Source organism: Sander vitreus, chromosome 16, assembly GCF_031162955.1.
Source record: "Sander vitreus isolate 19-12246 chromosome 16, sanVit1, whole genome shotgun sequence".
Lineage (NCBI taxonomy): Eukaryota > Metazoa > Chordata > Actinopteri > Perciformes > Percidae > Sander > Sander vitreus.
Window position 1 is genome coordinate 831,582 of NC_135870.1, and position 16,878 is coordinate 848,459.

The 16,878-nt window shown below is 46.3% G+C and overlaps 1 protein-coding gene across 2 annotated transcripts in view; it reads left to right on the forward strand.

Annotated features, from left to right (window-relative positions):
• Positions 1–358: 358 nt before the first annotated feature.
• The window catches only part of mfhas1 (multifunctional ROCO family signaling regulator 1), a 34,448-nt gene continuing 17,928 nt past the window's right edge, over positions 359–16,878 (forward strand). Inside the window, exons 1-7 of one of the 2 annotated variants that reach the window (XM_078271233.1) lie at positions 359–805; positions 1,613–1,792; positions 7,245–7,428; positions 9,644–11,105; positions 12,139–12,516; positions 14,340–14,594; positions 15,089–15,570. In XM_078271233.1, coding sequence (XP_078127359.1) covers positions 770–805; positions 1,613–1,792; positions 7,245–7,428; positions 9,644–11,105; positions 12,139–12,516; positions 14,340–14,594; positions 15,089–15,570 — 2,977 coding nt within the window. In that variant the 5' untranslated portion in view covers positions 359–769. The remainder of the gene's footprint in view (positions 806–1,612; positions 1,793–7,244; positions 7,429–9,643; positions 11,106–12,138; positions 12,517–14,339; positions 14,595–15,088; positions 15,571–16,878) is intronic. The other variant, XM_078271234.1, reaches the window with a different exon arrangement.

A 16,878-nucleotide genomic window follows, 5' to 3' on the forward strand; every position in this document is an offset into this window, starting at 1 on the left:
AAAAAACACAATAAGTAAGTCTACACTTGTGTGGAATTTTCCTTGGTGAAAGGTGCAAACATTAACAAACAAACTAACATATTAAACATGAATATGAAATAGTACATTAAATACAGAAAAACAAATCGCCTATATAGGCGACATACAAAATAACTGTTGCATAAGAAAAAGCAGGCTGAATGAGTGCAGGATTTGCAAAGAATATAGGCTACAGTATGTGCAATGGGCAGATGTAAAGTCCAGGATGAAGGTTAATGCAAAGTGTAGTGACTAGGGATAAGGGGGGGGGGGTTAGGAGAAAGGGAGGAGAAAGGCAGGAGAAAGGGAGGAGGAAGAGGGAGGAGTGTTCATGGATCTGACGCAGTGTGAGCGGTCGCCTCACATCCACTCCCCGCTCCCAGGAAGACACAGAGCGGCTCGGAAAGCCCCCAGAATCACAGCGATATATCCGGGGAGAGAGCTCCAGCTGACCCTGGGACAGAGCTCCAGCATACCCGGGGAGAGAGCTCCAGAGGATGGCCCGTTGTTGTGGCGATGAGGCCGCCGCAGAAGGACTCTGGTTAGGGGATTAATCCCGGATGTGTAGCCGCCTGGCTGGGTCTCATTGTGCGCTGAGTGTCGCAGGAGAAAAGGATGCCTCCGCGGCCGCGCACACTGCTCCTGCTGCCGCCGAAAAGCTGCTCCATTCCCCCACAGAAAGTGTCTTTTGTCTCCGCTGCGACGGAGGCTCGGCTGCGGATTTGTGAAGCACATTGTGCACCATGCTGCCATGAAAACTCTCCATGATAACAAACAGCAGGAGGAGGTAGGCTACACACCTATACAGCAAGGGCGTAGGTTTGGTTTCAACATTGGTGTGTGTGTGTGTGTGTGTGTGTGTGTGTGTGTGTGTGTGTGTGTGTGTGTGTGTGTGTGTGTGTGTGTGTGTGTGGGGGGGTGTTTCGGTGTCTCTGGGTCCCCCAAAATCTTTTGAGCATCAAACGCTTTATTTCCTGTATCTGGGAAATAATATTTACTGTAAAGAAGTAGAGCTGGATCTGAATATCTGACTATACAGATATACTAGGGCAGCAAGATATGAGGAATACTATGCAATATTCCACTGGTTCTCAAGCTTTTTTCAATAATGTTCCCCTTTTGAACAGTGTTTTTAAGCCATGTACCCCCAAAACCTGCGCAGATAATTTTTGGTAGAAAAATAAAGTCTCTATAAAGAGGAAGAATACAGCGATGTCAGCGCTAGATTTGCTAAACTACAGCCTTGGACCTGGAAAACATTTAAATACTGATGGAAAAAGGAGACAAAAACTTGGAAAAAGACGGTAGAAGGAAGGAAGGCAAGAATAGGACGAAAATATTCATAAAAACTTAGAAAAAAAACACAGTAGAAAGAAGGAAGGCAACACTAGAGCGACAAAAGTGACAAAGAAATTAGTTAGCTTACGTACTCCAAAGGTAACGTTAGCAGTCTGAAGGTAACGTTAGCAGTTAGTTATCTACTGAGTGTCTAATATCCAGATTTATTCCTCCAAATATTGTGTTTTTTCCCCGATATATATATATAATATATATAACCCTATAACTATGAACCCCTCTGTGTGCTAACGGACAGGCGGCGGCCTTGGAGGGGGGGGGCAGCGCCATGGAGGACAAGGAGAACGATCTGAAAACGGCGAGGTTGTGGCGGGATGCGGCTCTGCGATCCCGGAAGCTGCGGAGCAACCTGCGCCAGCTCACGCTCTGCTCCAAAGACAACCAGATCATCTTCCCCGACGACATCGCGGAGATAGAGGTACAGTACCTTCTTCTTCAGTGCTGTGCCTGAACGCGTTCATTGAACGATAGTTCATGAGCTCGTTCATATTTTGGGCGAACGTGAACTGAACGTGCTGCATTACTGCCTGATGAACGTTACTGTGAGCTCGTTCATTCTGGTGTCTGAACGGCACGCTCTCTCACTTTAACTTCGTTCAATAAGGTGCCAGATTTCTGCAGAGCCTTCCAGGCCAAACCCCGTCTAAAACACACCGTAAACACGCCTTAATATGTAGCGGAAAAAACACCCAATCTGCCAATTGTCTGTGGTTCTATTAGCTCGCAGCCACATATGGCAAAAAAGAACTATGAACTACTTCAAAATGTTGAAGTATGAACTATAGGTGCTTTCCGACCGGATAGTACTTGTACTTTTTAGAGGAAAAAGTACACTTCTAAGCTGTTCTAAGAACTACTATCCCCCCCAAATCTTTTTTTCCGTTTGCATTCCCACTGGCCCAGTGGCCGTAGGGACTGGTAGGAGGGGTAAGGGAGGGACGCAGGCACGGCAACGGTCTTTGCCGGTGAGCCGCAGGACGCGCTTGTGGAGTTTAACTCCGAAAAGACAGTTAACCACAGGTTCCCGTTAATCTCATGATGGACATGTGTTGTGATATTTAAACAAATGAACCGTCAACGGTGAAATAGAAGCCTCTTATTTACGAGAGCGGTCTGAGAGACCTCCAGCTCACAGCGAGGTGTGTGTGTGTGTGTGTGTGTGTGTGTCTCTGTGTCTCTGTGTGTGTGTGTGTGTGTGTGTGTCTCTGTGTGTGTGTGTGTGTGTGTGTGTGTGTGTGTGTGGGTGTGTGTGTCTGGTCTGAGAGACCTCCAGCTACAGCGAGGTGTCTGAGCGTGACTGGCCCAGCGACGAGCTAGCGGCCGGGGCAGGCGCCTGCTGGCTGTCGCCTCCCTTCATGGAGCTTCTCAACTCCGAAAACTTTGAAGCAAATTGTCAATTCGGCATCAATTTTCATCAAGACTGCCTATATTAGAAATCTAAACAGTTCATTTCTCGCCTAAAACGTTGTCAGAAGTGAATTTAGTGATGAATAAGATGGTGAAAACTGTTAAAAATGTCCCGTTGGTGGTTGTTGCTCTGACTGCAAGTTCTGAGTTGGCAGTGGGCGGGACTTATTAGTTGGACCAATCAAGTCCACCTAGGAGAAGGGAGAAGGGGGAAGACCCTGCTCTGGAGTAGGAGCTGAAACAGCACGCTACAGCGGCCAGAGGAGCTTAAACATCCCCAAATGTTTCCTGTTGGAACACGACGAAGAACGTGTTCTAGGAACGTTTAGCTCTAAGAACTGCAGACCCCCTCCGGTCAGAAAGCCCCTATAGACTATCTATTCATATATACTACGTTACACACAGACACACACACACACACACAGAGACACACACACACACACACAGACACACACACAGACACACACAGACACACACACAGAGACACACACACACAGACAGACAGACACACACACACAGACACACACAGAGACACACACACAGACACACACACACAGACACACACAGAGACACAGAGACACACAGAGACACACACACACAGAGACACACACACACACACACACAGACACAGAGTGTGTAGTGTGTGTGTAGTTTGTGTGTGTGTTTGTGTATAGTGCGTGTAGTGTGTGTGTAGTTTGTGTATAGTGTGTGTAGTTTGTGTATTGTGTGTATAGTGTGTGTGTATAGTGTGTGTGTATAGTGTGTGTGTAGTTTGTGTAGTGTGTGTATAGTGTGTGTAGTGTGTATAGTGTGCGTATAGTGTGTATAGTGTGTATAGTGTGTGTGTAGTTTGTATAGTGTGCGTATTGTGTGTGTAGTGTGTATAGTGTATGTAGTGTGTATAGTGTGTGTGTAGTTTGTATAGTGTGTGTATAGTGTGTGTGTAGTTTGTATAGTGTGCGTATAGTGTGTATAGTGTGTGTGTGTAGTTTGTATAGTGTGCGTATAGTGTGTGTGTAGTTTGTATAGTGTGTGTGTATAGTGTGTGTGTAGTTTGTATAGTGTGCGTATTGTGTGTATAGTGTGTATAGTGTGTGTATAGTGTGTGTGTAGTGTGTATAGTGTGTGTAGTGTGTGTATAGTGTATGTAGTGTATAGTGTGTAGTGTGTGTAGTGTGTGTAGTGTGTGTATAGTGTGTGTAGTGTTTGTATTGTGTGTGTAGTGTGTGTGTAGTGTGTGTGTGTAGTGTGTGTGTAGTGTGTGTGTAGTTTGTAGTGTGTGTGTAGTTTGTAATAGTGTGTGTAGTTTGTAGTGTGTGTGTAGTTTGTATAGTGTGCGTATAGTGTGTATAGTGTGTGTGTAGTTTGTATAGTGTGCGTATAGTGTGCGCGTATAGTGTGCGTATAGTGTGTGTAGTTTGTATAGTGTGTGTAGTGTGCGTAGTGTGTGTGTAGTTTGTATAGTGTGTACGTATAGTGTGTGTGTAGTTTGTAGTGTGTGTGTAGTGTGTGTGTAGTGTGTGTGTAGTTTGTGTAGTGTGTGTGTAGTTTGTATTGTGTGTGTAGTGTGTGTGTGTAGTGTGTGTGTAGTGTGTGTGTAGTGTGTGTGTAGTGTGTGTGTGTAATATGAACTGAACTAGTTCATTTTAAAATGTGTGACCTGAACTAAGAAGTATTTCATGTAGAAAGTGAACTTTGTCCGTCTTCAGTTCACGTCTTCATCGGGTCGTTCTCCCTCCTGGTGTCCTCTCCGGTCTAATCTGGCTTTTTTCCAGTTTTTTTGTCACTTTTTTTTAACAAGTTTTTGTCACCTTTGGCGATGTTTTTTCTGATTGTCTTTGGTCACTTTTTTTTCAGCGTTTTTAAGAAAAAAATGTTTTTGTCGTTTTTTTTTCTGCATTTTTGTAGCTTTTGTAGAAATATTACAGGAAACCTTCCCTAAACGTGTCAGAGGAAAAGTTTTCACTCGTTTGTTTAACCCTCCTGTTTCCTCGGGTCTAATCTGACCCGTTTTCAAATAGTTTCTATATCCGAAATGTTGGTTTCTTTCAACCACATTTGAAAACAAAATAACGTGGATGGTTTCCCTACGACGCTCTTCACAAGTTAAAGAAATGATCAGTTCACCACTTTTATTGAATTTGGGTGTTTTAGTCAGTTGTATAGCATGTAAAGAAAAATAATTAATAGAACGTTGAGAAAAAAAGTAGGAAAATCCTCAAAAACGTCAGGAAAAGTGACAAAAGATTTCGAAAAAAGTGACAAAAACATGGGAAAAGCTTAAAAGAAATGTCAAAAAAGCGCAGAAAAATATTGACAGAAACTTCGAAAAAAAAAAAAAAGTGACAAAAGTGTCGAAAAAGACGACCAAAACGTTGGAATTTTTTTGTACATTTTGACCCCGAAAAACCAAAAGTTGAAACAAGGTCGACGGGGAAGACAACGTAATGTTTCAGACTGGACGACGACGGGCCCGTAGCCAGCCTAGTGGAAGGGACCTTTTGCAGTTTCTCCCTCATTTTGTATTTAATTATGAGGTTTTTTTCCATGACTTTTATCCACTTACAGTCATGTGAACAAATTAGGACACCCATGCTAAAGGAGATTAACATGGTTGTATTTCAGTTAGTCTAATAGCTGGTCTGATTTGCATTGAGAGATGATCTTATGGAAAGTACCCCATGTTAATGTCTAGGTATGGTGAAGGGTATGTGATGATGGGGGGGTATGGTGAAGGGTATGTGATGATGTGGGGGTATGGTGAAGGGTATGTGATGATGGGGGTGTATGGTGAAGGGGTATGTGATAATGTGGGGGGTATGGTGAAGGGTTGATGGTAGGGTATGTGATGATGCAGGGTGAAGGGTATGTGATGATGTGTATGGTGAGGGTGATGATAATGTGGGGTATGGTGAAGGGTATGTGATGATGCATAGTGAAGGGTATGTGATGATGGGGGGGTATGGTGAAGGGTATGTGATGATGGGGGGGTATGGTGAAGGGTATGTGATGATGGGGGGACCAAGGGAACTTTATCAGGATCATAGTATCCTGGATCCATGAAATAACTGGCCTTTCAAAATAAAAGTCTGCCTGCCTCTATGGGAATCTAACATAGGGGTGAACTGACTTATGCCCCCTGTATTTTAAGGAAGAACATTTATTTATTGACGATACATTATTCATTCACAAAGAAACTTGGTGTCCTTAAAGGTCGGATTTTTCCTCATTTTTTTTAATTAAGGCATTAAGATCAATTACCAAAAGATGTTTTTTTTATTCCTCTTTTTAGTCATCTTTAGCGTGGGTTCCTAATTTGTTCACATGACTGTATTTGTGCTGCATTAGCTTGTCTGCTGGTTTCTTAATGAACATGTTTTAGAGGCACTGAACATATTTACTACAATGTTGTCACATTGCTTCCCAAGATCATGTTCCACTTTCTTTATTACACGCATGCATGCACGCACGCACGCACGCACAGACACGCACACACGCACGCACGCACAGACACGCACACACGCACGCACGCACACATGCACAGACACACGCACGCACACATGCACGCACACGCAGACACGCACACACGCACGCACGCACACATGCACGACACGACAGCAGCACATGCACATGCACGCACGCACGCACACATGCACAGACACACGCACGCACACATGCACAGACACACAGACATGCATGCACGCACGCACGCACAGACATGCACAGCACGCACGCACACATGCACAGACACACGCACGCACACATGCACGCACACACAGACATGCATGCACGCACGCACGCACACACACAGACACACGCACGCACACATGCACAGACACATGCACACGCACGCACACACACACACACACACACACACAGAGTGCATGAAGTTAGTTGCTTGGATGGTTAACCCCCTCACAGAGTATTATTACAGTCTGGTATTAGTACTTTTACTGCAGTAATCTGAATACTTCTTCCTCCGCTGCCCCAAATAAGCTAGTAAAAGGTTTTTGGCTCCATATCATCAGACATCCAACAGAGAATATACAGACACTGAAAGACTCCCCAGGCTTCTTCTTTCTGTTCGTCTAGTTTGTTCCACTTTTGATGTTTTTTGTCGCCATTTTCAAAGTTTTTTTGCACACATTGTTGCCTTTTTCTTATCGTTTTTGTTGCTTTATTTGACGATATTGTCTCTTTTTCTAATATAAATTTGTTTTTGTTTTTATATTTTTGTTGCTTTTTTGGATGTTTTTGTCGCTTTTATCAACGTTTTTGTTACTTATTAGAAGATTTCTGACACTTTTTTTTACGTTTTAGTCGCCTTATTCGATGGTATTGCCACTTTTGTGAAATTATTGTCACTTTTATCAATGTTTTTTTCGCTTATTGCATTTTGTGTAATGACTAATCGAGAGACGTGGTGATGATATTTTAAAGCCCACCTTCCTCTGTTTGTGTAGGTGTTGAACCTGGGCAACAACGGCCTGCAGACGCTCCCGGACGGGCTGGGCTCCAGCCTCAACAACCTGCGCATCCTGGTGCTGCGCCGGAACAAGTTCACCACCGTTCCCCGCGCCGTGTTCGAGCTGGGGCAGCTGCTGGAGCTCGATATGAGCCACAACTGCCTCAGAAGCCTCTCAGAAGGTAACTTAACGTTGGTTACGTTTAGGAACCAAAATGACGTGCGTTACGTTTAGGATAAAGATGGTGGTTTGGACTTAAAGGAACACGCCGACTTATTAGGACTTTGTCTTATTCCCCGTATCCCCCAGAGTTAGATAAGTCCAGACATACCCTTCTCATCTCCGTGGGTGTTGTAACTCTGTCTGACGCACCCACCACTAGCCTAGCTTAGCACAGATCCTGGAGGTAACTGGCTCCATCTAGCCTAGCTTAGCACAGATCCTGGAGGTAACTGGCTCCATCTAGCCTAGCTTAGCACAGATCCTGGAGGTAACTGGCTCCATCTAGCCTAGCTTAGCACAGATCCTGGAGATAACCGGCTCCATCTAGCCTAGCTTAGCACAGATCCTGGAGGTAACCGGCTCCATCTAGCCTAGCTTAGCACAGATCCTGGAGGTAACTGGCTCCATCTAGCCTAGCTTAGCACAGATCCTGGAGGTAACCGGCTCCATCTAGCCTAGCTTAGCACAGATCCTGGAGGTAACTGGCTCCATCTAGCCTAGCTTAGCACAGATCCTGGAGGTAACTGGCTCCATCTAGCCTAGCTTAGCACAGATCCTGGAGGTAACTGGCTCCATCTAGCCTAGCTTAGCACAGATCCTGGAGGTAACCGGCTCCATCTAGCCTAGCTTAGCACAGATCCTGGAGGTAACCGGCTCCATCTAGCCTAGCTTAGCACAGATCCTGGAGGTAACTGGCTCCATCTAGCCTAGCTTAGCACAGATCCTGGAGGTAACTGGCTCCATCTAGCCTAGCTTAGCACAGATCCTGGAGGTAACCGGCTCCATCTAGCCTACTGCTCCCAATAAGTGACAAAATAACGCCAACATGTTCCTATTTACATGTTGTGATTTGTAGAGTCACAGCGTGTACAAATAACAAGGTCACATGACACACAGCCATCTTCTAACCGTATACATACTGGGAACTATATACACACTTGGAACAGCTAGATGGAGCCGGTTACCTCCAGGATCTGTGCTAAGCTAGGCTAGCGGTAGGGGCGTCAGACAGAGTTAGGACACGCACGGAGATGAGAAGGGTATGTCTGGACTTATCTAACTCTGGGGGATACAGGGAATACTTTAAACACTACTGAGGAACGACAGAGAGTTTCCTGTGTGAAAGTATTTAGTTTTGGCTGTGAAGTGAACTCTGCTCTCTGGGTTGAAGGCGCTGTGTTTTATGTTGACATTTCATTTTGAGATTATTTTCCGTTGGATATTGAAGTTCATTAAGTGTTTGGCATGGCTGGCTGAGTGGCTCTATATCCACGGTGGTATTGGAAGGGGGGGGGTTTCATTCTTGCATGTTTTGTTTAATTGTGCACGATCAAAGAACACCCCCCTCTGCTTTCTTCACAAATAGCACCCTGCATATATATATATATATATATATATATATATATATATATATATATATATATGCTGTGTCTCAAAGCGCCTACTGTCACACTTCAAACACTTAGTTTGAAGTATATCGTGTAGATAACGCACTGAAAGTACCAGGATGACCCCCTAAAAACAGTCAAAAAGTTCAGTGTGGAACGATGGACACTACTCGCACTAAACGGGCGCCATATTGACTACAAAGCGGAAAGGGGAGGGACCAGGGACGCCGACCGGCAGCTGATTGGACGAACGTGTCACGTGGGTCTGGCTCCTCCCAGGTTTCACAACCGACCATAATGGTGTCTCGTTCAGAATCCGATCTCATATTGGATAAAAAATAGTTAATTGAAACGTGTTTCTGGAAACATTTGAAGAGAGAAACAGGCCGTACAGTTGCTGAACCTGTCTTCTTTTTTTTTTGATCGACAAAGGTCAGTTTAACAGATTTTCGTCAGATTTTGAGAGGCGGCGAGCCGAGCCGACCGCTCCTCATTTCCAGTAAGATTTTTAACATAAGTGTTCCTTTTGGGAGAATACTAACCATCTAAAGTGGGACTACGGCAGGAAGTGGTCAGTGCCCGTTAGCAGTGGACTGATGGAAGTATGCAGAATGAGACACAGCCATTGTCATCTGAGAATGGTTGCTGGTAAAATAAGACTTTTTTTCTTCATCCAGCTCCTTTCAGCTCCGGGATATGTAATGTAATAAAGCAAATCTTTTATTGTTTAATTATAATGAGCGGTGTGATATATGCGTTAACGTGTTGTTCCATGCCTTGTTTCAGGCGTGGGGCAGCTGAAGATGCTGAAGAAGCTGTGCATCAGCCACAACCGGATCCAGTCTCTGCCTGCTCAGATCGGAGCGCTGCAGTCTCTGGAGGAACTGGACGTCAGCTTCAACGACCTGCGAGACTTCCCTCGCTCCTTCTGCGGCCTCACCAAGCTGCGGACGCTGGACGCCGACCACAACAAGCTCAACGCCTTCCCCGCCGAGATCCTGGCGCTCGGCGAGCTGGAGGAACTCGACTGCTCCGGGAACAAGTTCGAGACGCTGCCCGCGGACATTGTGAAGCTGCGCAGCATCAAAATCCTGTGGCTCAGCAGTCTGCACATGTCCACATTACCAGACGCCTTCTGTCTCCTGACGCAGCTGGAGAGCCTCATGCTGGACGGGAACGAACTCGCCGCGTTGCCCGCTGCTTTCACGCAACTCCAGAGACTCAAAATGCTGAATCTGTCCTCCAACGAGTTTGAAAACTTCCCAGAGGCTATTCTAAGCATCGTCGGGTTGGAGGAAATCTACCTTAGCAGGAATAAACTGACTCATATCCCAGAGGAAGTGGGGAAGCTGGGGAAGCTCGCCAACCTCTGGCTGGACAATAACCGCATCACGTACCTGCCTGACGCCATCGTGCAGCTGGAGAAGTTGGAGGAACTCGTCTTGCAGGGAAACCAAATCGCCATTCTTCCGGATAACTTTGGGAAGCTGTGCAGAGTGAGCATCTGGAAGGTGAAGGACAACCCTCTGATCCAGCCCCCGTACGAGGTGTGCATGAAGGGCATCCCGTACATTGCTGCGTACCAGAAGGAGCTGGCGCACTCGCAGCTCGCTGTCAAACCGCGCCTCAAACTGGTCCTGATGGGGATGCAGAACGCCGGAAAAACCCGGCTCCGGCAGAGTCTAGTGGGCGCTCAGACGGACGCTAAAGACACACATGGCAACAAAGGAATCGAAGTGACTGACTGGGTGGCTGACGCAGATCGCCGTCTGACTTTTCTCGTGTACGATTTGTCCGGGAAGCCAAACTATGACCTCATCCAACCCTTCTTTCTCTCCCCCGGCGCTCTCTACGTCCTCGTCGTCAATCTGAAAGCTTACGTGCCCGCGAAGTTCTACGCCCACGTCGGGTATTTCCTCCACCTGCTGGGCGCCAGGGTGCCCGGCGCGGTTGTGTGCATGGTGGGAACGCACGCCGACCTGTGCACCGAGGCGGAGGTGGAGGAGAAGAGTCTGGACATCCACCGGAGGATCGGCCTGCAAGAGTGCAGCGACGTGCAGACGCTGGGGAGCGAGGCGCTGCAGGTGGAGCGGGCGCTGCAGCAGGGTTACGGCGGGCGCTCCTCCAGCCCGCACCAAGTCTTCTACGGCGTCTCGGACCCAAACCTGCGGCGCAGGAAGTCCCAGCTGCAGTTCCTGCTGAACCAAAGGCTGCAGATCCTGTCTCCGGTGCTGTGCGTCAGCTGCAGGTAACCGTGGTAACCCTCAGCTTCACTGTCGGTGAAGGTCGTCGACAAATGTCAACGACAGCGACAAAAACATCGTAAAAAGAGTCAAACATTGACAAAAAAGCTACACAAATGGAGGGGAAATAAGTGTTGAAACGACAAAAAAGGGCAAAAAAATGTATAGCAACGGCCCCTCTACAGGTTGGAAGGGGAGTTGTCCGTTACCGTTATTCTTATGTCTCATTGGGACTACAGGTCTGCTACCCGATTTGGCAAACTTGCATAGTGCGGTTATAGCCGATAGAGGGCTGCAGCGAATGCAGAAGTGCCGTTCACCCTGTTACGAGTTGATGAACCACTGAAACGATTTTGTAAACATTATTTTATACTATTTTGTGGGGCTGACCAGCCAGCCCCACATCCAGATGCTGGGTCTGGGTCTGACCCACATCCAGATGTTGGGTCTGGGAACTCCCCATTGGCTGGGCTCAATCTGAGGGGTGGGATAAACGGTTGTCTTTCAAATTCCCTCTGCACGCAATAGGACAGCTCTCCAACCAATCAGAGCAGAGCTAGCTGATAGATTACACTTTGAACTCTGAACACGTCTTCCTTTTTTAAGAATGACTTCAGGGCCGTTCTTTGTTCTTTCCTCAAAGAAAAGCTGAACTCCAAGTCTTCCAAAGACCGCTGTTCGCCAGCAGCAGCAGCCATAAGCCCCGCCTACCGACTCTATACACGATGTGATTGGCCCGGCCAGAGTCTGGTTTTTCCAGCTCGCAAGCCAACGGAGAGTTGCTAGACGACCCTGCTGCAGATTACATTTGCTGCCGCTACAGTGGTCTAGATTTCTAGGCTATTAAGGTACATTATTCTGGTGCAGGTTTGCCAGATCGAGGAGCAGATCTGTAGTTTGAATGAGACATAAGAATAATGGTAACGGTAATGGACAGTTCCACTTCCAACCTGTAGGGGGACCGAAGCGGGAAAAGTTCTCTAGTGTTGCATTAAAAAAAGGGGACAAAAACGTGAGTTAAGTGTGTAATGTTTCCAGCTGTGGCCAGAGGAACATCCAGCGTCTGAGGGAGAAGTTGATGTCGGTCGCAGACCATCGGGACATCTTCCCCAACCTGCACCGCGTGCTGCCCAAGTCCTGGCAGATGTTGGAGGAGCTGCACATGAACCCAGCGGCGCTGTGGCTGTCGTGGTGGGACTCGGCCCGCCTGGGCCTGCAGGCCGGGCTGACAGAGGACCGGCTGCACGGCGCCCTGTCCTACCTCCACGAGAGCGGGAAGCTGCTCTACTTCGAGGACAGCCCCACGCTGAAGGAGTACGTCTTCCACAACCTTCCACGCTTCATCGCCATCCTCAACGTCTTCTTCCAGAGAGACGCGGCCGCACTGCTGCACCGCCTGCTGGCTGAGGGACACAGGTACGCCTAAAACTATTATTATTATTATTGTTATTATTGTTATTATTCAGTGTTTCCTCTATGTTGATTTTGTAGTGGCGGCCCACCATGACAACATTTCTGCCACCAGGATATCAGAAATAGGGCTGTATAAAATATGTAGTCGCGGTTGACTTTTAAATGAAGTAGAACTATTGAGAGGTTATTGGACCCGTCCAGTTTAACAACTAGTAGAACTATTGAGAGGTTATTGGACCCGTCCAGTTTAACAACAAGCAGAACCATTCAGAGGTTATTGGACCCGTCCAGTTTAACAACAAGTAGAACTATTGAGAGGTTATTGGACCCGTCCAGTTTAACTAGTAGAACTATTGAGAGGTTATTGGACCCGTCCAGTTTAACAACTAGTAGAACTATTGAGAGGTTATTGACCCGTCCCAGTTTAACAACTAGTAGAACTATTGAGAGGTTATTGGACCCGTCCAGTTTAACAACTAGTAGAACTATTGAGAGGTTATTGGACCCGTCCCAGTTTAACAACTAGTAGAACTATTGAGAGGTTATTGGACCCGTCCAGTTTAACAACAAGTAGAACTATTGAGAGGTTATTGGACCCGTCCAGTTTAACAACTAGTAGAACTATTGAGAGGTTATTGGACCCGTCCAGTTTAACAACTAGTAGAACCATTCAGAGGTTATTGGACCCGTCCAGTTTAACAACTAGTAGAACTATTCAGAGGTTATTGGACCCGTCCAGTTTAACAACAAGTAGAACTATTGAGAGGTTATTGGACCCGTCCAGTTTAACAACAAGTAGAACCATTCAGAGGTTATTGGACCCGTCCAGTTTAACTAGTAGAACTATTGAGAGGTTATTGGACCCGTCCAGTTTAACAACAAGTAGAACCATTGAGAGGTTATTGGACCCCGTCCAGTTTAACTAGTAGAACTATTCGAGAGGTTATTGGACCCGTCCCAGTTTAACAACAAGTAGAACTATTCGAGAGGTTATTGGACCCGTCCAGTTTAACAACTAGTAGAACTATTGAGAGGTTATTGGACCCGTCCAGTTTAACAACTAGTAGAACCATTCAGAGGTTATTGGACCCGTCCAGTTTAACAACTAGTAGAACTATTCAGAGGTTATTGGACCCGTCCAGTTTAACAACAAGTAGAACCATTCAGAGGTTATTGGACCCGTCCAGTTTAACTAGTAGAACCATTCAGAGGTTATTGGACCCGTCCAGTTTAACAACTAGTAGAACTATTGAGAGGTTATTGGACCCGTCCAGTTTAACAACAAGTAGAACCATTCAGAGGTTATTGGACCCGTCCCAGTTTAACTAGTAGAACCATTCAGAGGTTATTGGACCCGTCCCAGTTTAACAACTAGTAGAACTATTCAGAGGTTATTGGACCCGTCCAGTTTTTCAACTAGTAGAACCATTCAGAGGTTATTGGACCCATCCAGTTTAACAACAAGTAGAACCATTCAGAGGTTATTGGACCCGTCCAGTTTAACAACTAGTAGAACCATTCAGAGGTTATTGGACCCGTCCAGTTTAACAACTAGTAGAACTATTGAGAGGTTATTGGACCCGTCCAGTTTAACAACTAGTAGATTGTACGTTTTACGGTTTCAACATTTGTGACTTAATTGTTTTTTTATTTATTTATTTTTGTTTATTTTAGTTTTTGACATCAGTTTTTAGGCAATTTTTTTTAATTTATTTTTTTATGTTTTTTTAGTGATTTCAAAAAAAAATAATAATTTGAAAACGTTTTATAAATAAGTTTTACGCTTTTGAAAGGTGAAAACCGTCTGACTGAGTAACTGTTTCCAGGGGCGACGGCGGCCGGGGGGGTGTGGTAACGGAGGACGAGAAGGGGGCGGAGCTTCGAGTGACGCAGCTGCAGCACCACGTGGATGCTTTCCTGCAGCACGGCCTGCTGCCCTCCAACGTCATCAGCCTGCTGCTGCGGCCTCTCGTCCAATCACAGCCGGACCTGCAGGTCGTCATGGAGCTGCTGGAGAAGATGGGCGTCTGCTACGCCGTCAACAAGCCGCGCAGCAAGCCGCTCAACGGCGCCACCGCCAGGTACGAACAACAATTCAATAGTATCCCCCTCTCATTCCCCCTGCTCTGGTGTTCCCCCTCTCATTCCCCCTGCTCTGGTGTCCCCCCCTCTCATTCCCCCTGCTCTGGTGTTTCCCCCTCTCATTCCCCCTGCTCTGGTGTTCCCCCCTCTCATTCCCCCTGCTCTGGTGTTCCCCCACTCATTCCCCCTGCTCTGGTGTTCCCCCTCTCATTCCCCCTGCTCTGGTGTTCCCCCCTCTCATTCCCCCTGCTCTGGTGTTCCCCCCTCTCATTCCCCCTGCTCTGGTGTTCCCCCTCTCATTCCCCCTGCTCTGGTGTTCCCCCTCTCATTCCCCCTGCTCTGGTGTTCCCCCCTCTCATTCCCCCTGCTCTGGTGTTCCCCCCTCTCATTCCCCCTGCTCTGGTGTATGATGTCTGGCAATCGTGTTAAATAATCCTGATTTCAAAACTGACCCAAATAATGGTGATTCTGTCTTTTTTTTCCCGTATTGGAGCAGTCCTACGGCGTGGTACAAGTTCCCCAGCTACGTGAGCAGCGAGGATGCAGCGGCCGTGTCTGCGGCGTGCGGCAGTGGCGGCACACTGCCTCTGTGCCACTTCTTCTCCGTGGAGCAGCTGCACATCCGATACAGCTTCCCCTTCCTTTTCCCCCCCGGGCTGTTCACGCGCTTCAGCGTGCAGATAAACAGCCACGTGGTGCAGCGCTCGGACGGCCGGCGCCAGATCTTCGCCTACCGAGGGAAGGTCCCCGTGGTCATAAGCCACGGCGGCGCCCGAGGGAAGCTGCAGGCGGAGACGCTGTCCATCGCCAGCCACGCCTCGCTGCCCAACATGTGGACGGCGTGGCAGGCCGTCACTCCGCTGGTGGAGGAATTGAACGTGCTGCTGCAGGAGTGGCCCGGCCTGCTGTACTCCGTACACATCCTCTGCTCCAAGTGCCTGAAGAGAGGCGCGCCCAACCCGCACGCCTTCCCAGGTAGGAGACATTTAGTTCTTCACGGCGTCCAACGTCCAAGCTGATGTCTTTACCCGTGTGTTGTCCTCGGGTCAAATCTGACCCATTTTCTAAATGTCTATCTCAGGAATTTGGGTTTCTTTCAACCAAATTGTCCAAAAAAAAATAAATAAATAATATATATATATATATATATATATATATATATATATATAAAAAAATAAAAAAAAATATATATATATATATATAAAACGTGGATGGTATACAACCATTACTCTTCACAGGTAAAATAAATGATCAGTTCACTACTTTCATTGAATTTGCGTGTTTTATTTCATTTTATAGCATTTTGAAAAAGAAATGAACGTTGGAAAAAATGTCAAAAAAAGCTTCAAAAATGCAGAAAAAAATCGACAAAAAAATCTGAAAGTGTTGCAAAAGACGACCTGATATTTAATTTTTTAAAATCTTTTTTTTAGACATTTTTTCAGTGTTCTTGTATCATTTGTTTTTCCAAAATGTTATAAAATTGAATCAAACACCCAAATCCAATGAAAGTAGTGAACCGATCATTTATTTTACGGAACAATCTACGTTATTTTTTTTCTTTTTTTGACCATGTGGTTGAAAGAAACCCAAATGTTCTGATAGAGAAACAGTTTGAGAACCGGTCAGAGGACAGCAGGAGGGACGTCTCGTTTTGTCCAAAAGAAAAGGATATAAACTTTAATATGATATAAAACAGAAAAGAGCAGGAATTATTCCTACTTTGAGAGTCTGAAAAGAGACATTTAGTTCTTTACATCGAGAAGTTTTACTTCTACTCATATAAAACAGATGTTTTGTTTTGCATTTTTGCTTAAAAAACGACTGAACATTAAAATACGAATAAAAATAATACAATAAAATAAATAAAAACATCAACAAAAGGCTTCAAAATGTAGAGAAAGGCGACAATCACACACCCACCCTCCTCTGCATCGTGTGTGTGTGTGTGTGTGTGTCTGGGTGTGTGTCTGTCTGTGTGTGTGTGTGTGTGTGTGTGTGTGTGTGTGTGTGTGTGTGTGTGTGTCTCTGTGTGTGTCTCTGTGTGTGTGTGTGTGTGTGTCTGTGTGTGTGTGTGTGTGTGTGTGTGTCTGTGTGTGTGTCTCTGTGTGTGTCTGGGTGGGGCGAGGTGGAGCTGAACAAAGGCTGCTGATGACATCAGATCAGACAGAGCTAATCCTCCGAGCTGTTGTGATGGAGGATGTGACCTGCTTTGTCTCAGACCACAGTGATGACATCATCACGCCATTGTGTGGTTAAAGTCCAAGCTGATGTCCTTACATG